This window comes from Balaenoptera ricei, chromosome 8 (assembly GCF_028023285.1).
Source record: "Balaenoptera ricei isolate mBalRic1 chromosome 8, mBalRic1.hap2, whole genome shotgun sequence".
Lineage (NCBI taxonomy): Eukaryota > Metazoa > Chordata > Mammalia > Artiodactyla > Balaenopteridae > Balaenoptera > Balaenoptera ricei.
In genome coordinates, this window is record NC_082646.1 from 19,345,721 (window position 1) to 19,367,437 (window position 21,717).

The 21,717-nt window shown below is 38.5% G+C and overlaps 2 protein-coding genes across 4 annotated transcripts in view; both read right to left on the bottom strand.

Moving 5' to 3' along the window:
- Positions 1-21,717, bottom strand: part of C8H11orf65 (chromosome 8 C11orf65 homolog) — a 133,869-nt gene that overhangs the window by 89,422 nt on the left and 22,730 nt on the right. For all 3 annotated transcript variants that reach the window (XM_059930393.1, XM_059930394.1, XM_059930392.1), the window contains exon 2: positions 15,447-15,536. In XM_059930393.1, coding sequence (XP_059786376.1) covers positions 15,447-15,536 — 90 coding nt within the window. The remainder of the gene's footprint in view (positions 1-15,446; positions 15,537-21,717) is intronic.
- Positions 13,478-13,858, bottom strand: LOC132370418 (large ribosomal subunit protein uL30-like). The gene has a single exon (XM_059930395.1). It carries the CDS (start codon positions 13,856-13,858, stop codon positions 13,478-13,480), a length of 381 nt encoding a protein of 126 aa, XP_059786378.1.

Genomic DNA, 21,717 nt, shown 5'->3' on the forward strand with positions numbered 1-21,717 from the left:
AACACCTCAGCATAGTAAGATATTAGTTCTCCCCAAATTGATCAATTGATTTAATGCAATCCCAATTATAATGTCAACAAAATTTTTTTAGACATGGATGGATCTAGAGACTGTCATACAGAGTGAAGTAAGTCAGAAAGAGAAAAACAAATATCATATATTAACGCATGTATGTGGAACCTAGAAAAATGGTACAGATGAGCCGGTTTGCAGGGCAGAAGTTGAGACACAGATGTAGAGAATGGACATATGGACACCAAGGGGGGAAAACTGCAGTGGGGTGGGGAGGGTGTTGTGCTGAATTGGGCGATTGGGATTGACATGTATATACTGATGTGTATAAAATTGATGCCTAATAAGAACCTGCAGTATAAAAAAACAAACAAACAAAACAACTAATACTAAACTTTCATTGGGTTATTTGTATGGAAATATGTTAATATAAATGTTTCAGACATTGCATGAAATTTCTAAAAATCTTATATGTTCTGGTATAATGTTATAAGTCATAATCCTAGTTATTACCTTAAAATGTATATCTCAGAAATAACTAATTTTCTTGTCAACTGCATTATTATGAACTTTCATCAAATTTTTAACTGTGGTCATTTTTAAGTCTTTTGTCATTTACAGACAGTTCTGGGTGTACTCTGATGCTTTTGCAAATATGTTCCTATAAAAGGGTTTCATCTTTAAGAAATTCATGGAAAAGACTCTGACAAGTACAGGTTTCTGGTAACTGACTGTACTGCTGAACTGAATGAATAAGCATTTTCAGAACTCTAATGAAAAACTGATGAACTCATAAAAGTGCTAACAAAAGATCAAGATGAAAAAAATAATAATAATTACATGGGACTGAGTGAACTGATGAGGATGAGTATAATTTTTGTGACTTTCTGTCTGAATTAAAAAAAAAAAATCCAACAAGGACTCAGAGGCAAAGAATATACAAATCAATTTTCACTGCAAAGTAAAGGAGCTGTTACAGTGGAGGATTACTGGACTGAATGTCAATATTATGACATAGTATGAGTGTGTTTCATGTTTGGTAATTGCAATCATTGTTGCTTTTGTTGTGGTCATCCATGTACAATGCTTGGTGTCAGTCTATCTCTTGTAAAAATAAAATACAGTGTGTGCGTGTGAAAAAAAAAAGAAATTAAAATAAGTTGATTCCAATGTTTATACGGAAATGTAAAAGTCCTAAAATAGGTAAAATAATCTTGAAGAACAAAGTTAGAGGACTGTATTACCATATATCCACTCTTATTATAAAGCTACAGATTAAGACAATGTGGTGTTAACCCAAATATAGACAAATAGTCCAATGCAACAGAGTAGAAACTATAGAAACAGTTCACATATATGATTTCATGACTTTCAAAGGCATCACTGCAATTTATTGTGGAAAGATGGTATTTTTCAATAAAAGATACCTGGTCGTTTGATTATCCATAAGGAAAAAAATGACCTTTGTCCCTGTTATCATACACAAACATGAGTTGGAGATGGATACAAGATCTCACTGTGAAACTAAACTAAACAACTAAGCCTCTAGAAGAAACATAAGGAAAATATCTTCTGACTTCGGGTTAAACAAATATTTCTAACTCCCCCGCATCTTTATTGAGACATAACTGACATATAACATTGTGTAAATTTAAGGTATACAACATGATGATTTGATCTACATATATAGTGAAATGATTACCACAAAAATTTAGTTAACACATCCTTCACCTCACATAATTACCATTTACTGTGTGTGTGGTAAGAAATTTTAAGATCTACTCTCTTAGCAACTTTCAATTATTCAACACAGTACTGTTAACTAGAGTCACCATGCTGTACATTACATTCCTAGAACATACTAATCTTATAACTGGAAGTTTGTACCCTTTGATGATCTTCACTCATCCCTCCCCTACACCCCCACTGCCCCTTGCAGCAACAATGTACCCCCTATTTCTAAGAGTCCAGGGTTTTTTTGGTTCCACACATAAATGAGAGCATACATTATACAGAATTCATCTTTCTCTGCCTGACTTATTTCACTTAGCATAGTGCCCTCCAGATCCATTCATGTTGTTACAAATGGCAGGATTTCCTTCCTTCTCATGGTTGAATAATATTCCATTATAAATAATATTAATATGCTATACTAATATTAAATGTTATATATAATATCTTCACATAATATAATATATAATATATAAAACATTATCACATTTTCTTTATCCATTCATCTGTCAACAGATACTTAGGTTGTTTCTATGTCTTGGCTAGTGTGGATATGCTGCAATGAACATGGGGGTGCAGCTGTCTCTTTGAGGTAGTGATTTCATTTCCTTCAGAAAAATATCCACAAGTGAAATTGCTGGATCATATGGTAGTTCTATTTTTTATTTTATTTTTTGAGGAATGTCCATGCTGCTTTCCATAGTGGTGGTACCAGTTTACATTCCCCCAAGAGTGTACAAGATTCCCTTTTTTCCACATCCTCACAGGCACTTATCTCTTGTCTTTTTGATGGAGTCTGCTGTTGGAATTCTTTAGCTCAGTTTTTTTATTATTCAGATCTAGGATGTCTTTTTGGCTTTTTGGAGGATAGCTTTTATTTCTTTGTTGAGCTTCTCACTTTGTTCATGTACTGTTTTCCCAATATCATGTAGTTGTCTGTCTACATGTTCTTGTAGTTCCATGAACTTCCTCAAGAGGATTATTCTGAATTCTTTGTTAGACAGTTCACAGACCTATATTTTGAGTAAATTATTGGAGCTTTGTTAGTTTCTTTTGGCGGTGTCATGTTTACTTTGGTATCTGTGCATTTGAGTAAGTGGTCTTTTCTTCCAGACTAGAGGTTCCCTTCAGCAGAGAAAGACCTTCATCAGTTAGCTCAGCTTGGGGTACTGGATGGGCCATCTGGTAGCATCCATGGGCAGGTGGAGGCTTGCTATTGGGGTGTCTATTTGGGTGAGGTCACTGCCCATGTTCTGAGGTGGGCATGATGGCTTACTTACTTTCAGGCAGGGCTACCAGCTGGGCTCTGCAATCACCTCTGGTTAGGCGAAGTCATAGGCTGTGTTCCCTGGCAGGGAGGTGCCACTGGCTGGACTCCGCAACTGAGCAGGGCTGCAGGCTGGGCTCTGCAATCACTCCTGGTTGGGTGAGGCCTCAGGATGTGCTCCCTTACCAGATGGTGCTGCTGGCCAGACTTCATGTTTGGGCAAGGCTACAGGCAAGGCTTTGTGGTTGGATGCAGCCACAGGCTGTGTTCTGTGATCAGGTAGGGCCATAGGCTTTGCCCCAAAGTTGGGCAAGGCTGTAGGCTGGGTTTTGTGATGGGGTAAGCGGCTGGGTGTGCTCCTCTCTTGCGGGTGGTCACTGGCCAGGCTCTCTAGTTGGGCAGGGCCTTCTGCTATATCCTGCAGTTGTGGGGGGTCTAGAGACTGTGCTCCTTGGTTGGGTGGGGTCACTGTCCAGGGTCCCTAGCTGGGTGGGGCCATAGGCTATGCTCTGCAATTGGGTGGAGTCACTGGCTAGGCTCCCTTTGGCTACAGTTTTTTAAAAGGTTTTTTAAAAAATAAATTTATTTATTTATTTTTGGCTGCGTTGGGTCTTCGTTGCTGTGCGCGGGCTTTCTCTTGTTGCGGCGAGCAGGGACTGCTCTTCGTTGCAGTGCGCGGGCTTCTCCTTGCAGTGGCTTCTCTTGTTGTGGAGCACCGGCTCTAGGCGTGCGGGCTCAGTAGTCGTGGCACTCAGGCTCAGTAGTTGTGTCTCATGGGCTCTAGAGCGCAGGTTCAGTAGTTGTGGCACATGGGCTTAGTTGCTCCGGGGCATGTGGGATCTTCCCGGACCAGGGCTCGAACCCGTGTCCCCTGCATTGGCAGGTGGATTCTTAACCACTGTGTCACCAGGGAAGTCCCTGGCTACAGTTTGTACTCAGTAATTAGGCAGGGCCATAGGCTTGGATCTGTTTCTGGGCTCCATGACTGGCTAGGCTTCCTGGTTGGGCAGGACTGAAGACTATGCTCATAAATCGAGTGGGGCTGCGAATTTGCTTCCTTGCCTAAGTGGGGCCATAAAACAGGTTCTGTAGTCAGTAAAGCCTGTTGGTTTGGGACCCATATCAGGTAGAATTGCCAACTGAGCTCCCTGGCCAGATGGGGCCACTGGCTCAGCTCTGCAGGTGGGCAGAGCCTGGCTGAGATCTCTGCTCAGGTATTGCTGTAAGCGGTAATGCAAACTGCCAAGATCTGAGCACAGGTTGCTGTCTGCCCTGCCCCTCTTTTCTCTGTCTCTATCAAATCCCCAGTGGTCAAGCCCTGCAGATTCCCCCAGTGATCCCCATGAGGCAAGACCTGAGTGCACCTCCCAGGAAACGTCCTGAAATGCTGGGGGACCTGGACTTTTGACACCATCTTGATGACAGTACCTTCTACATAAACACTTCTTAAATGGACACAGACAGCATTAACCATAAAGAACAAGTGATAAACTGGATATTATTAAAATTAAAGACTTACCAAAAACACCTTTAAGAGAGAAATGAGGTACCCTGGAAGATGATATTTTATATTGCAATAAAGGATTTGTGTTCAGGATATTTGAAAAACTCCTCCAAGTGAATATTGACAAGGGAGAGGTGATGGAACTTGGGGATTTGAATACTGGAAGATATGTGAAGAAAAGGATAGGGATATTTATATCCTCATCATATATAGTGAGGAGTCAAGTGATCTTTTGTTAACATGATGGAACAAGAAACAAAGGTCTTTAAAGTAGCAAGGTAAGAAACAGAGGAATTAAAACAATGACTTATGGTACTGAGAGGGGAGATAAGCAGGGTTTTGGAGCATAAGTAAGGTAAATTCTTAATCATCTTTGCAGAAAGTCAACAAATCACTTCTAAAGTTGATAAGTAAAATATAATAAGCATATTATTTAGAAGCAAGGAACTAGTGACTAGAAGTTCTAAAACAAAAAGATAGATAAAAGTGGTTGCTTTTAGAGTATGAAGGTGGAAGGTAGTGAGATGCGGTGAAGACTTGCTTTTTAGTATAAGTTCATTTACATTATTTTACTTACTTTAAAGAAGTACACAAAGTACTTTGATAAAAAAATATTTTAAATTACAGAAAAAACTCTGCATTCACATTACTATGACTATGCAAATTATTCAATTACAGGGCCACATAATATGCTAAAACTATGCATCCTTATTTAGAAGTCACCCTCTGGGCCACTTGAAGTAGAATGTATCTAGAATCAAGATCAAATGTATTGAGTGAAGTAAGTCAGAAAGAGAAAAACAAATACCGTATGCTAACACATATATATGGAATCTTAAAAAAAAAAGGTTCTGATGAACCTAGGGGCAGGACAGGAATAAAGACGCAGATGTAGATAATGGACCTGGGGACATGGGGAGGGGGAAAGGTAAGCTGGGACGAAGTGAGAGAGTGGCATTGACATATATACACTACCAAATGTAAAATAGATAGTGGGAAGTAGCCACATAGCACAGGGAGATCAGCTCCGTGCTTTGTGACCACCTAGAGGGGTGGGATGGGGGGGGTGGGATAGGGAGGGTGGGAGGGAGGGGATATGGGGATATATGTATACATATAGCTGATTCACTTTGCTATACAGCAAAAACTAACACAACATTGTAAAGCAATTATACTCCAATAAAGATGTTAAAAAAAAATCAAATGTATTCTCTTTACATAGAGATTAGAAATATATTAATTTGCCTTATATTTGAACCATGACTTTCATGGTTAGTTGTTTTTCAGAGTTTCTAACCTCTTTTTATTTTATTTATTTATTTATTTTGTGGAATCTAAAAAAAAAAGATACAAATGAATGTATTTATCAAACAAAAACAGACTCAAAGACATAGAAAACAAATTTATGATTACCAAAGGGGAAGTGGGGGGAGGGATAAATTAAGAGTTTGGGATTAACTGATACACACACTACTCTAAATAAAATAGATAACCAACAAGGACCTACTGTATAGCATAAGGAACTATACTCAATATCTTGTAATAAACTATAATGGAAAAGGATATGTATATATAACTGAATCACTTTGCTGTACACCCAAAACCAACACAACATCATAAATCAACTACACTTCAACAAAAATTTTCAAAAAACATCTACCATCTCTGTGCAAAGTCTGAGGGCCCTTAGAGTTTGGTGTGCTGCCTGACAATTTGCAAGTGTCTTGAAAATCTGCTAGTTTTGAGTGAAACCTAAGAAAGAAAAGTCTGTCTGGATGGTCCAGGGCTTCAGTGCCAGTGATAACATTAGTTGGCCCTTTAGGGCTGAGTAAAAACAATGACAAATGGAATTGTGATGGTGGTTCAGGATGATCTGTGAAACCTATACTACTGGATGAATCACAGAAGAAACATTCAGGGTTTGGAAGCAAGGCTCTATCATCATTGGGTAAGTATTCTGTATGACACACTTTTTGTCTTACATCTGGACTCTGCTGGATTCTAAATTATTTAACATGATCTTCCATAAAGTAAGTTTTGTGTTATTCTACCTGGCAAAGAGCTCTGGCCAATTGAGATGCTGGCTGAACAGCAGTGAACATAGAGTGAGCAGTAGGTGGGATCAGCTGCAGCAACAAGGAATGTAGCCTCTACACAAATTTTTTCTCTTGATTTTTTAATTGTAACAGCTATTTTAATTAATTTATCTCCTCTTTCCCTTATATTTCTACTACTATTTTATATTGGCAGTGTTTGTGGTGATAAAGGTAGCATTATTTCAAAGTTTTACAATACTTAAATGGAATACCAACAAAGCACAAAAGGGAATATCAACCCATAAAGATCAGACATTTTGCCAGGTTAAAAAAATTTTTTAATAGATCTTTATTGGTGTATAATTGTTTCACAATAGTGTGTTAGTTTCTGTTGCACAACAAAGTGAATCAGCCACATGCATACACATGTCCCCATATCCCCTCCCTCTTGACCTTCCCTCCCATTCTCCCTATCCCACCCCTCTAGGTCATCGCAAAACACCAAGCCGATCTCCCTGTGCTATGCTGCTGCTTCCCACCAGCCAACTATTTTACATTTGGTAGTGTGTATATGTGGATGCTACCCTCACTTCGCCCCAGCTTTGCCCTCCCACCCCATGTCCTCAAACCCATTTTCTATGTCTACCTCTTTATTCCTGCCCTGCAACTAGGTTCATGAGTACCATTTTTTTTTTTTTTTTTAGATTCCATATATATGCGTTAGCATACGGTATTTGTTTTTCTCTTTTTGACTTACTTCACTCTGTATGACAGACATTAGGTCCATCCACCTCACTACAAATAACTCAATTTCATTTCTTTTTATGGCTGAGTAATATTCCATTGTATATATGGGTCACATCTTCTTTATCCATTCATCTGTTGATGGACATTTAGGTTGGTTCCATGTCCTGGTTATTGTAAATAGTGCTGCAATGAACATTGTGGTACATGTCTCTTTTTGAATTATGGTTTTCTCTGGATATATGCCCAGTAGTGGGATTGCTGAGTCATATGGTAATTCTATTTTTAGTTTTTTAAGGAACCTCCATACTGTTTTCCATAGTGGTTGTATCAATTTACATTCCCACCAACAGTGCAGGAGGGTTCCCTTTTCACCACACCCTTTCCAGCACTTATTGTTTCTAGATTTTTTGATAATGGCCATTCTGACTGGTGTGAGGTGATACCTCATTGTAGTTTTGATTTGCATTTCTCTAATAATTAGTGATGTTGAGCATCTTTTCATGTGACTCTTGGCCATCTGTATGTCTTCCTTGGTGAAATGTCTATTTAGGTCTTCTGCCCATTTTTAAACTGGATTGTTTGTTTTTTTGATATTGAGCTCCATGAGCTGTTTGTATATTTTGGAGATTAATCCTTTGTCTGTTGTTTCATTTGCAAATATTTTCTCCCATTCTGAGGGTTGCCTTTTCATCTGGTTTATGGTTTCCTTTGTTGTGCAAAAGCTTTTAAGTTTAATTAAGTCCCATTTGTTTATTTTTGTTTTTATTTCCATTACTCTAGGAGGTGGGTCAAAAAAGATCTTGCTGTGATTTATGTCAAAGAGTGTTTTTCCTATGTTTTCCTCTAAGAGTTTTATAGTGTCTGGTCTTACATTTAAGTCTTTAATCCATTTGTAGTTTATTTTTGTGTATGGTGTTAGGCAGTGTTCTAATTTCATTCTTTTACATGTAGCTGTCCAGTTTTCCCGGCACCACTTATTGAAGAAGCTGTCTTTTCTCCATTGTATGTTCTTGCCTCCTTTGTCGTAGATTAGGTGCCCATATGTGCATGGGTTTATCTTTGGGCATTCTATCCTGTACCGTTGATCTATATTTCTGTTTTTGTGTCAGTACCATACTGTTTTGATTACTGTAGCTTTGTGGTATAGTTTGAAGTCAGGGAGCCTGATTCCTCCAGCTCCGTTTTGCTTTCTCAAGATTGCTTTGGTTATTCGGGGTCTTCTGTGTTTCCATACAAATTTTAAAATTTTTTGTTCTAATTCTGTGAAGAATGCTGTTGGTAGTTTGATAGGGATTGCATTGAATCTGTAGATTGCTTTGGGTAGTATAGTCATTTTCACAATATTGATTCTTCCAATCCAAGTACATGGTATATTTCTCCATCTGTTTATGTCATCTTTGATTTCTTTCAGCAGTGTTTTATAGTTTTCTGAGCACAAGTCTTTTGCCTCCTTAGGCAGGTTTATTCCTAGGTATTTTATTCTTTTTGTTGCAATGGTAAATGGGAGTGTTTCCTTAATTTCTCTTTCTGATTTTTCATAGTTGGTGTATAGGAATGCCAGAGATTTCTGTGCATTAATTTTGTATCCTGCAACCTTACCAAATTCATTGATTAGTTCTAGTAGTTTTCTGGTGACATCTTTAGGATTTTCTACTGTCAATTTCTCCTTTCATGGTTGTTAGCATTTGCCTTATGTATTGAGGTGCTCCTATGTTGGGTGCATAAACATTTATAAGTGTTATATCTTCTTCTTGGATTGATCCTTTGATCATTATGTAGTGTCTCTCCTTATCTCTTGTAACAGTCTTTATTTTAAAGTCTATCTTATCTGATATGAGTATTGCTACTCCAGCTTTCTTTTGATTTCCATTTGCATGGAATATCTTTTTCCATCCCTTCACTTTCAGTCTGTATGTGTCCCTAGGTCTGAAGTGGGTCTCTTGTAGACAGCATATATATGGGTCTTGCTTTTGTATCCATTCAGCCAGTCTGTGTCTTTTGGTTGGAGCATTTAATCCATTTACATTCAAGGTTATTATCGATATGTATGTTCCTATTACCATTTTCTTAATTGTTTTGGGTGTTTTTAAAAAAAAAATTAATTAATTAATTAATTTATTTATGGCTGTGTTGGGTCTTCGTTTCTGTGCGAGGGCTTTCTCTAGTTGCGGCGAGCGGGGGCCACTCTTCATTGTGGTGCGTGGGCCTCTCACTATCATGGCCTCTCTTGTTTCGGAGCACAGGCTCCAGGCACGCAGGCTCAGTAGTTGTGGCTCACAGGCCTAGTTGCTCCGCAGCATGTGGGATCTTCCCAGACCAGGGCTCGAACCCATGTCCCCTGCATTGGCAGGCAGATTCTCAACCACTGCGCCACCAGGGAAGCCCTTGGGTTTGTTTTTGTGGGTCTTTTTGTTCTCTTGTGTTTCCCACTTACAGAAGTTCCTTTAGCATTTGTTATAAAGTTGTTTGGTGGTGCTGAATTCTCTTAGCTTTTGCTTGTCTGAAAAGCTTTTGACTTCTCCATCAAACCTGAATGAGATCCTTGCTGGATAGAGTAATCTTGGTTGTAGGTTTTTCTCTTTCATCACTTTAAGTATATCCTGCCATTCCCTTCTGGCCTGCAGAGTTTCCACTGAAAAATCAGCTGATAACCTTATGGGGATTCCTTTGTATGTTATTTTTTGGTTTTCCCTTGATGCTTTTAATATATTTTCTTTGAATTTATTTTTTCTTAGTTTGATTAACATGTGTCTTGGTGTGTTTTTCCTAGGGTTTATCTTGTATGGGACTGTCTGTGCTTCCTGGACTTGGGTGACTATTTCCTTTCCCATGTTAGGGAAGTTTTCAACTATAATCTCTTCAAATATTTTCTCAGACCCTTTCTTTTTCTCTTCTTCTTCTGGGACCCCTATAATTCGAATGTTGGTGTGTTTATTGTTGTCCCAGAGGTCTCTGAGATTGTCTTCAATTCTTTTCATTCTTTTTTCTTTATTCTGCTCCTTGGCAGTTATTTCCACCATTTTGTCTTCCAGCTCACTTATTTGTTCTTCTGCCTCCGTTATTCTGTTATTGATTCTTTCTAGTGTATTTTTCAGTTCAGTTACTGTGTTGTTCATCTCTGTTTGTTTGTTCTTTAGTTCTTGTAGATCTTTGTTAAACATTTCTTGTATTTTCTCAATCTGTGCCTCCATTCTATTTCCGAGATTCTGGATCATCTTTACTATCATTACTCTGAATTCTTTTTCAGGTAGATTGCCGATTTCCTCTTCATTTATTTGGTCTTGTAGGTTTTTACCTTGCTCCTTCATCTGTGACATATTTTTTTGCCATCTCTCTCTCTCTCTTTTTTTTTTTTAATGAGTGGGATTGCATTCCTGTCTTACTGGTTGTTTGGCCTGAGGCTTTCAACACTGGATTTGTAGGCTATTGGGTAGAGCTGGGTCTTGGTGCTGAGATGAGGAGCTCCATGAGACCTCACTCCGATGAATATTCCCTGGGGTCTGAGGTTCTCTGTTAGTCCAGTGGTTCGGACTTGGAGCTCCCACTGTAGGAGATTTGGCCTGACTCCGGGCTCATGAACCAAGATCCCGCAAGCCACCTGGGGTGGCAAAAAAAAAAAAGCAACAACAAAGTAAAAAATAAAATTAGACTAGGAAACTAACAGATATGTTAGGAAGAATATAAAAATAAAAATATAGATGAATCAACAACCAGAAGGTACATCACTACCACAATAGTGAAAAAGAGGAGGGAAAAGAAAAAAAAGGGGGGGGGGCGAAGGCCTTGGCTGTGGAGGGTGGGGCTTAAGCAAGTGTGAGGTTTGGGTGGTGGGTGGGGCCAATGCTCAGGACCTACAGGGCTGGAAAAGGCCCTGGGGGCTGTGGGGAGTGGAGCTTAGTCTCAAGGAACAGAAGGGGCCCAGGCATGGCAGGGGACCTCACCTGGGAGCCCAGCAGGCTTCCTGGGCTTGAGTGGACCAGGCAATCGCCCTCTGGTCCTCTCCCGCTCTTCCCAGACAGTCCCTCCTGCCTGCCTCTCCTGATCGCCCCGGCCTCTGGGGTGCTTATCCTGTCTGGCCTCCACTTCTCCTCCTCCCTCAGTCCCCCTATGTCCTACTGGTTCACTTTGGGGTTCCTTCCGTCTCCTTGGGTGTCAGAGTCTCCCACCAGCGGCCAGCAGGCACCCTAGTTGTGGGGAGATGTTAACTCCACATCTTCCCACACCTCCATCTTGACTCCACCTCCCTCTAACCTCTTTTTAAATTCAACTTCTCAGTCATACCTTCTATTGATGGGGTACTATTTAGTCTCCAGATACAACTTTCCTAGAGCCATTCAACATACTGATCTAAGCTAAATTGATTACCATTTTTATTTCCTTCAGATTCTGTTATTTCTTTTTCTTTTCTTTCTGCTTCTACATCATTGGTTTTCCTTAAATGTCAGGTGATTGCCCATTAGTAGTGACGAATGAAGGTCTGTGTCAATTTTTCTAGGGAGCTAGTGTAAGTATCCTGTGCTTTTGTGTAAGTCTCCCATTTTCCACTCTTCACACTCATGAATGGGAAGATTGCCTTAGAGCTTTGTGAAGTGGGTGGAATAAGTTAATCAACAGACTTTCTTAGAGGAAATATGGTCAGGTAGCCAGCAATTAAGCAAGGCATCTCTCAAATACTAAAATTAAGAGGGTTTTACTGCGGAGTACCAAATCCATGCTAGAACTAGCTTTCCCGGGTGGTTCATGTAAATTTTTTAAAGAGATAATCCTTCAGGGTTTGTTTCTTTCTCTCTCTTTTTTTTTTTTTTTTGTTGTGGGAGGCTGTGCTACTGCACAGCATATGAGATCTTAGTTCTCTGACCAGGGATCAAACCCGCACCCCCTGCATTGGAAGTGCAGAGTCTTAACCACTGGACTGTCAGGGAAGTCCCTTGTTTTGTTCTTTTAATTTTTATTTATGTTGTGTTATAGTTGATTTACAATGTTGTGTTAGTTTCAGGTATACAGCAAAGTGGATCAGTTATATATATATATATATATATATATATATATATATATCCATTCTTTTTCAGCTTCTGATTTGGGTTTTAAGAAGAGGACTGATCATCAGGGAAACCAGAAAATTCCATCTTGAAGCCCAGCAGAAATAAATGGTGGGCATTTCCCTGAGTCATAAATGGCACAGGGGCTCAGCAATCTACCACCATGTTCTTAACAGGAAACACCCCATTTGGCTGCGGAAAGGGTCCATCCCGTCTCATAGATCCAAGAGTAGGTTAAAATTCTGAGCTAGAGAAAAGCACTAAGCCAATTGCAGGCAAGAATAAGGAAGTTACCAGATACACCTAGAGACAGCCACATCTGAGAGCTTACCAAGCTGTCACTGAAGTTAGAACATGGACTCACAGCAGAGAGCATTGTTTTTATGTGCTTCTTTCCAATTGTATTTCAAGTTCTTTCCAAAACAAGGCCCTGCGCTTGGTTCACTGCTGTCTTGTATTCGTGCTTGGGTATTCATTCACCAACATTAAACCCCAGGATAGACGATGTGATAAAACAGGACTCCTTTCTCCATGGAGTGAATCTTTGCTGGTTTCAGTGGTGGACGGTGGTTATCACAGAAAACACACAGGAACTTTTCCTTGGAACTGAGGTGGGATGAAAATTGCCTCCTGTGAACATCATCATCTTTTTCCTGACCTTTCACCACAAGTTTCTGAAGATAAAGCAGAAAATAATCTTCCTTGAAGATAATGGGTAACAATTCCATAAAACAAAAACACATGCTTCCAATGCACTGTGTTTTCAGATATTCTGGGTTTAGTTCAGCTGCCAGATGAGTCGATTGATGCATTCATCTTGATAGCCAGGTGAGCCCACTTCCTTGAGGAAGCCCCCTCTATTCTTGGTAGCACGATAGGCCACTGAGAGTTGCAAAGGGCACAAGAACCCTGAGATCACCTGAAAATCCTTCCCTGGGAAGGCAACTCCATGAATGAGGTCTTCCAAGCAAATGACACCAAACTTCCCCAGGTGCTCCCCAATCACTGTGTTGTCTGTCAGTGTGACGATTTTATTCTTGACCTTGGCTTGTCCACATTTAAAGATGAGTTCCTGAACAGACTTCAGATTTGCAAATCCCCAGGTCACATAAGGTTCCACTATATGAAGCGTTTTTATGGTTTAAGGAGTTACTTTCATAAAGACACTACTGAAAATCTTATTCAGGCAAAGTCTTGCAATGGTCCTCTGCACCAGTAAACTCACACCATTAATCATTTGGATGTGTACAACAAAGGCCAAGGAGTGTTTATCTGGCACTTCCAAGCCATGAGGTTTCACTTCTAGTTGTCTGAGTCGCACCCTGTCACGTAGTTGCTTCCAGGAATCATGTAGGAACCATTCTAGTTGCTTAAACTTGAGTTTTTCTCCTTTCCTCTGCTCCTTCCTTTGCAAAAGCACCTGCTTTGCCTGGGTGGCTTTGAGGGCCTGATAAGCCTTCCTCTTTTTCAGGAGATTTCCTGGAACCAAAGGGATCTTTTTTCTTGGCTCTACCTCTGCCATCTTTCCAAAGCTGTGGGCTACTCTGGGTTTGTTTCTCTTATGCACAATGGTAAATATCCATCTACCAGTAGATTTTTGACTAATGATAAATATCCACCTGCCTATAGCTTTGGGTCTTGAAGTGACAGTGGAGACAACTGGCACAGCTGTTCCATGTACAGACCTTCAATTAACCCCATTGTCTATAGTCATTCTCCTTTTAGCCTTTTTAAATTGCTAAATCCTAATTGATATCCTTTCTAGGCTTCCAATGACAAATGAGCTATCTCACTAGTGCCCCTTTAAGGTATGTATAGGCAAGTCTTCTACATAGATATGTCCAACAGGATACTACCATTTATTTTTGGTATGAGATAAAATTTCCTATTTGTTCATGAACTCCCTTCTCTCTGTTATGGGTTAACTTTCTATACATTGTCACTTCAGTTGGGTTCTAGAGGGATAGAAAGTGAAAATGTGTGCTCAGTCTACCATCTTGTTAAAATACACACACACACGTTTGTTTATATACATGGCTTCTCTACTGAAGCTCCTTAAACACGAGGATGTATTGTAAAATGCCTAGCACAGTGTCAGGAACGTAACAGGTGTTCAAAGGTATGTGGCTGATTGGATTTGAATGTGGGAGAGAAGAAGTTACAAATGACAGAAAAGCTTAAGCCGAGATGACAAGTATGCTGTTAGAAACCAACAAAGGAATAGTAGATTTTAAAGGAAATTCTTTTTTTTTAGTGTTGGAAATCAATAGTTGTGCCCCAGCATAGGCAAATAATGGAAACTATTTTTCAAGACATCATTAACTGATATAAAGGTATTTTTGTGTGCTAGAAAGACAGCCATACCACTTCACACACAGACAGACTGTTGATGCTATCCTAGAGAAAAGAGAAAAGTCATTTCACCTCTTGGCTCTCACCCAACCCAGTAAATCAACTTGGAATATTCCTTATTGGGTAAGGAGACTAGTTCTACTCAGACTAGAGTATGGTGAGAAACTAGTACATTAATCCAGATATACTTTACATCCTCAAGAGTAGGTACTGAATAAATATTAAATGAGTGAATGTATCCCTAACACTTGCTCACAAACCTGATTCCAGAGTCAAGATATAAAATTTTTAGAGGTGAAAGCCAAATAAGCCAATTAGTGATACTTTTGCTCACAGTAGCCATTATCAAAGAGCCTGGCCCAGATCAGAAACTCAATAAATATTAGTGAGGTTAATGAGATAATTAATTAATGTTAACTTTTTGAAACTTTAAAAAATGTCTACTTATAAAGCAAAGGGTGGTATACAACACTTTAATATACTAAAAGCTATTGAATTGTATACTTTATTATTTTTTAAAGTCTTTATTGAATTTGTTACAATATTGCTTCTGTTCTGTGTTTTGGTTTTTTGGCCACAAGGCATGTGGGATCTTAGTTCCCCAACCAGGGATCGAATCTGCACCCCCTGCATTGGAAGGCGAAGTCTTAACCACTGGACCACCAGGGAAGTCCCTGAACTGTGTACTTTAAACAGGTGAACTATATGATATATCAATTACATTTCAATAAAGCTGCAAAAAACCGAAATAAACTCACAAGGAAACTTTTCCAGGCCTTCTGAATGACTCTGGCAGCTCTATCTGTCTTTGTAAATTCTGATTCCTGTTTCCAAGCCATGCAAAAGTCCTAAAAGAGAATAAGCAAAGGAGTATATTTTAAATTACTTTATATACTCCATTATGAAACTGTCACTAGAACTCAATGAAAATCAAATAGAAAGTATAAAGGAAATAATGAAAATGATACTTTATATCAAAATAACTATAATAAAAATTTAAATTGACACCTATAATTGATAGCCTAATATGTTCCAATTTGTTTCTTTTTTTATTGAAGTATAGTTGATTTACAATATTATATTATTTTCATTATTTTTAAAGATTATACTCCATTTAATGTTATTACAAAACAATGACTATATTTCCCTGTGCTGTACAATATATCCTTGTTGCTTATCTATTTTATTCATAGTAGTTTGTATCTCTTTTTTTTTTTTTTTAAAGAAGGGAGTCATTATTTTTTAAAGTATTTGTTTATTTATTATTTATGGCTGTGTTGGGTCTTCGTTTCTGTGCGAGGGTTTTCTCTAGTTGTGGCAAGCAGGGTCCACTCTTCATCGCGGTGCATGGGCCTCTCACCATCGCGGCCTCTCTTGTTGCGGAGCACAGGCTCCAAACGCACAGGCTCAATAATTGTGGCTCATGGGCCCAGTTGCTACGCGGCATGTGGGATCCTCCCAGACCAGGGCTCGAACCCGTGTCCCCTGCATTGGCAGGCAGAGTCTCAACCACTGCGCCACCAGGGAAGGCCAGTAGTTTGTATCTCTTAATCCCTTACTCCTATCTTGTCCCTCCCCTTTTCCCACTCTCCACTGGTAACCACTAGCTTGTTCTCTATATCTGTAGTTCTGTTTCTGTTTTATTATATACATTCATTTGTTTTAGCTTTTAGATTCCACATGTAAGTGATAACATAGAGTATTTGTCTTTGTCTGACTTTTTCACTAAGCATAATACTCTCTAGGTCCATTCACATTGTTGCAAATGGCAGAATTTCATTCTTTTTTTACAGCTGAGTAATATTCCATTGTATATATACATACCGCATCTTCTTTATCCATTCATCTGTTGATGGATACTTAGGTTGCTTCAATATCTTGGCAATTGTAAATAATGCTGCTATAAACATTGGGGTTAATATATCTTTTTGATTTCTGTTTTCATTTTCTTTGGATATATACCCAGCAGTGGAATTGCTGGATCATATAATAGTTCTATTTTTAGTTTTTTGAGGAAGCTCCATACTGTTTTCCACATTTGCTGCACCAATTTACATTCCCACCAACAGTGTATGAGGGTTCCCTTTTCTCCACATCCTTGTCAATGTTTGTTACTTGTAGACTTTTTGATGATAGTTATTCTGACAGATGTGAGGTAATATCTCATAGTTTTGATTTGCATTTCTCTAATGACTAGCAATGCTGAACAGCTTTTCATGCGCCAGTTAGCCACCTGTATGTCTTCTTTGGAAAAATGTCTATTCAGTTCTTCTGCCCATTTTTAAATTGGATTGTTTGTTTTTTTGATATTGAGCTGTATGTGTTGATTACATATTTTGATTATTACCCCTATTGTTCATACCATTTGCAAATATTTTCTCCCATTCTGTAGGTTGTCTTTTTGTTTTGTTGATGGTTTCTTTTGTTGTGTGAAAGCTTTTAAGTTTAAGTAGGTCCCAGTTGGGGGATTTTTTGCTTTTATTTCTTTTGCCTTAGGAGAATGATCCAAGAAAAGTTTGTTATGATTTTATCTAAGTGTGTTCTGCAAATCTTCTCTTCTAGGAGTTTTATGGTTTCAGATTGTACATTTAGGTCTTTAAACCACTTTGAGTTTTTGTATATGGTGTGAAGGAATGTTCTAATGTGCCACTGTTTTATATGTGGCTGTCCAGTTTTCCCAAAACCACTTGCTGAAGAGACTGTCTTTTCTTCATTGTATATTCTTGCCTCCTTTGTTGTAAATTAATTGACTGTAGGTGTGTGGGTTTATTTATGGACTCTCTATTCTGTTCCATTGGTCCATATGTCTGTTTTTGTGCCAGTACCATGCTGTTTTGATTACTGTATAGTATTATCTGAAGTCTGGAAGTGTTATGCCTCCAGCTTTCTTCTTTTTTCTCAGGATTGCTTTGGGAATTCAGGGAGTTTTGTGGTTCCATATAAATTTTATTTTATTTTAACATTTTATTTTATATTGGAGTATAGTTTATTAACAATGTTGTGTTAGTTCCAGGTGTACAGCAAAGTGATTCAGTTATACGTATACATGTATCTATTCTTTCTCAAATTCTTTTTCCATTTAGGTAGTTACATAATATTGAGCAGAGTTCCCTGTGCTATACAGTAGGTCCCGGTTGGTTATCCATTTATTTTTTTAAAATTTATTTGGCTGAGTTGGGTCTTTGTTACTGCATGCGGGCTTTCTCTAGTTGCAGCGAGCAGGGGCTACTCTTCATTGCGGTGCACGGGCTTCTCATTGCGGTGGCTTCTCTTGTTGTGGAGCATTGGCTCTAGGCATGCGGGCTTCAGTAGTTGTGGCTCGCGGGCTCTAGAGCACAGGCTCAGTAGTTGTGGCGCATGGGCTTAGTTGCTCCGTGGCATGTGGGATCTTCCTGGACCAGGGCTTGAACCCGTGTCCCCAATCCGCATTGGCAGGCGGATTCTTAACTACTGCACCACCAGGGAAGCCCGTTTATCCATTTTAACAATCAATCAATCCCAAACTCCCTAACTATCCCTCCCACCACCCCCCTCTGGTAACCATAAGTTCCTTCTCTAACTCTGACAGTCTGTTTCTGTATTGTAAATAAGTTCATTTGTATCATTTTTTTTTAGATTCCACATATAAGCGATATCATATGATATTTGTCTTTCTCTGTCTGACCTGCTTCACTCATTATGACAATCTCTAGGTTCATCCATGTTGCTGCAAATGGCATTATTTCATTCTTTTTAATGGCTGAGTAATATTCCATTGTATATATGTACCACATCTTCTTTATTCATTCATCTGTTGATGGACATTTAGGTTGCTTCCATGTCTTGGCTATTATGAACAGTGTTGCAATGAACACTGGGGTGCATGTATCATTTTGGGCCATGTTTTTCTCCAGATATATGCCCAGGAGTGGGATTTCAGGATCATATGATAACTCCATTTTTAGTTTTTTAAGGAACCTCCATACTGTTCTCCACAGTGGCTATACCAATATACATTCCCACCAACAGGGTTCCCTCTCTCCAGCCCTTTCCAGCATTTATTGTTTCTGGATTTTTTGATGCTAGCAATTCTGACTGGTGTGGGGTGATTTCTCATTCCAGTTTTGATTTGTATTTGTTTAAATTAGCAATGCTGAACATCTTTTCATGTGCCTCTTGGCCATCTGTATGTCTTCTTCGGAGAAATGTCTATTTAGGTCTTCTGCTCATTTTTTGATTGGGTTGTTTGTTTTTATATTAAGCTGCGTGAGCTCTTTGTAAATTTTGGAGACTAACCCCTTGTAGGTCACGTTGTTTGCAAATATTTTCTCCCATTCTCCAGGTTGTCTTTTTGTCTTGTTTATGGTTTCCTTTGCTGTGCAAAAGCTTTTGAGTTTAATTAGGTCCCATTTGTTTATTATTGTTTTTATTTCCATTACTCTGGAAGATGAATGGAAAAAGATATTGCTGCAATTTATGTCAGAGAGTGTTCTGCCTATGTTTTCCTCTAAGAGTTTTATATTGTCCGGTCTTACACTTAGGTCTTTAATCCATTTGGAGTTTATTTTTGTGTATGGTGTTAGAGAGTGTTCTAATTTCATTTTTTACTTGTAGCTGTCCAGTTTTGCCAGCACCATTTACTGAGACTGTCTTTCCTCCATTGCTTCATCTCACCTCCTTTGTTGTAGATTAATTGACCATAGGTGTGCGGGTTTCTTTCTGGGCTTTCTATCCTGTTACATTGATTTATATTTCTATTTTTGTGCCAGTACCATACTGTTTTGATGACTATAGCTTTGTAGTATGGTCTGAAGTCAGGGAGCCTGATTCCTCCAGCTCCGTTTTTCTTTCTCAAGATTGCTTTGGCTATTCAGGGTCTTTTGTGTCTCCATATAAATTTTAAGATTTTTGCTCTAGTTCTGTGAAAAATTCCATTGGTAATTTGATAGGGATTTCATTGATTCTGTAGATTGCCTTGGGTAGTACAGTTATTTTGATAATACTGATTCTTCCAATCCAAGAACATGATATATCTTTCCATCTGCTTGTGTAGTCTTCGTTTTCTTTCATCAGCATCTTATAGTTTTCAGAGTACAGGGTTTTGTCTCCTTAGAGACATCTAGAGACTGTCATACAGAGTGAAGTAAGTCAGAAAGAGAAAAACATATATCATATATTAATGCACATATGTGGAACCTAGAAAATGCTACAGATGAACTGGTTTGCAGAGCAGAAACTGAGACACAGAAGTAGAGAACAAACGTATGGACACCAAGGGGGGAAAGTGGCGGGGGATGGGGGTTGTGGTGTAATGAATTGGGAGATTGGGATTGACATGTATACACTGATGTGTATAAAATGGATGACTAATAAGAAAATAAATAAATAAACATTTTAAAAAATTTAAAAAATGAAAAAAAAGCTCCTGTTGACAGCAAAAAAAAAAAAAATCACAGTTTCAATTTCAGTACTTGTGATTGGTCTGTTCATATTTTCTATTTCTTCCTGGTTCAGTCTTGAGAGATAGTACCTTTACAAGAATTTTCCCATTTCTTTCAGGTTGTCCATTTTATTGAAATATAGTTGCTTGAAGTAGTTTCTTATGATCCCTTGTATTTCTGTGGTGTCAGTTGTAACTTCTCCTTTTTCATTTCTAATTTATTGATTTGAGTCCTCTCCCTTTTTTTCTTGATGAATTTGGCTTAAGGTTTATCAATTTTGTCTATCTTTTCAAAGAAGCAGCTTTTAGTTTCACTGATCTTTGCTATCTTTTCTTCATCTCTAATTCATTTATTTCTTCTCTGATCTTCATGATTTCTTTCCTTCTAGTGACTTTAGGTTTTGTTTGTTCTTCTTTCTCTAGTTGTTTTAGGTGTAAGGTTAGGTTGTTTACTTGAGATTTTTATTGTTTCCTGAGGTAAGATTTTATTGTTATAAGCCTGCCTCTTAGAACTGCTTTTGCTGTGTCCCATAGGTTTTTGCTCACTGTGCTTTTGTTTTCATTTGTCTCTAGGTATTTTTTGATTTCCTCTTTGATTTCTTCAGTGATCCATTGGTTGTTTAGTAGCATATTGTTTAGTCTCCCTGTGTTTGTGTTTTTTTACTTGTAGTTGATTTCTAATGTCATAGTGTTGTGGTCAGAAAAGATGCCTGATATGATTTCAATTTTCTTAAATTTACCGAGGCTCGTTTTGTGGCCCAGCATGTAGTCAATCCTGGAGAATGTTCCATGTGCACATGAGAAGAATGTGTATTCTGCTACTTTTGATGGAATGCTCTATAAATATCAATTAAATCCATCAGGTCTAATGTGTCATTTAAGGCCTGTGTTTCCTTATTGATTTTCTATCTGGAAGATCTGTCCACTGATGAAAGAGGGGTGTTAAAGTCACCCACTATTACTGTGTTACTGTCGACTTCTCCCTTTATGGCCATTCGTATTTGCCCTATATATTGAGGTGCTCTTATGTTGGTTGCATATATATTCACAATTGTTATGTCTTCTTCTTGGCTTGATCCCTTGATCATTATGTAGTGTCCTTCTTTGTCTCGTTTATAACAGTCTTTATTTTAAAGTCTATTTTGTCTGATATGAATAGTGATACTTCAGGTTTCTACTGATTTCCATTTGCATAGAATACCTTTTTCCATCCCCTCACTTTTAGTCTGTATGTGTCCCTAGGTCTGAAGTGGTGTCTTGTTTTTGTAACCATTCAGCCAGTCTATGTCTTTTGGTTGGAGCATTTAATCCATTTACGTTTAAGGTAATTATTGATATGTATGTTCCTATTGTCATTTTCTTAATTGTTTTGGGTTTGTTTTTGTAGGTCTTTTTCTTCCTCTCCTCTTTTGTTCTCTTCTCTTGTGGTTTGATGACCAGCTTTAGTGCTGTGTTTGGGTAGCTTTTTCTTTTTTTGTGTGTGTATCTATTGTAGTCTTTTGTTTTGCAGTTCCCATGAGGTTTTGATATAGCAGTCTATATATGTACAAGGTTGTTTTAAGTTGCTGGTCTCTTTCACCTAGAGAAGTTCCTTTAGCATTTGTTGCAAA

What these genes read in the sequence shown, in the direction of transcription:
- LOC132370418 (XM_059930395.1), bottom strand. Translation starts at nt 13,858, where the DNA reads ATGGCAGAGGTAGAGCCAAGAAAAAAGATCCCTTTGGTTCCAGGAAAT.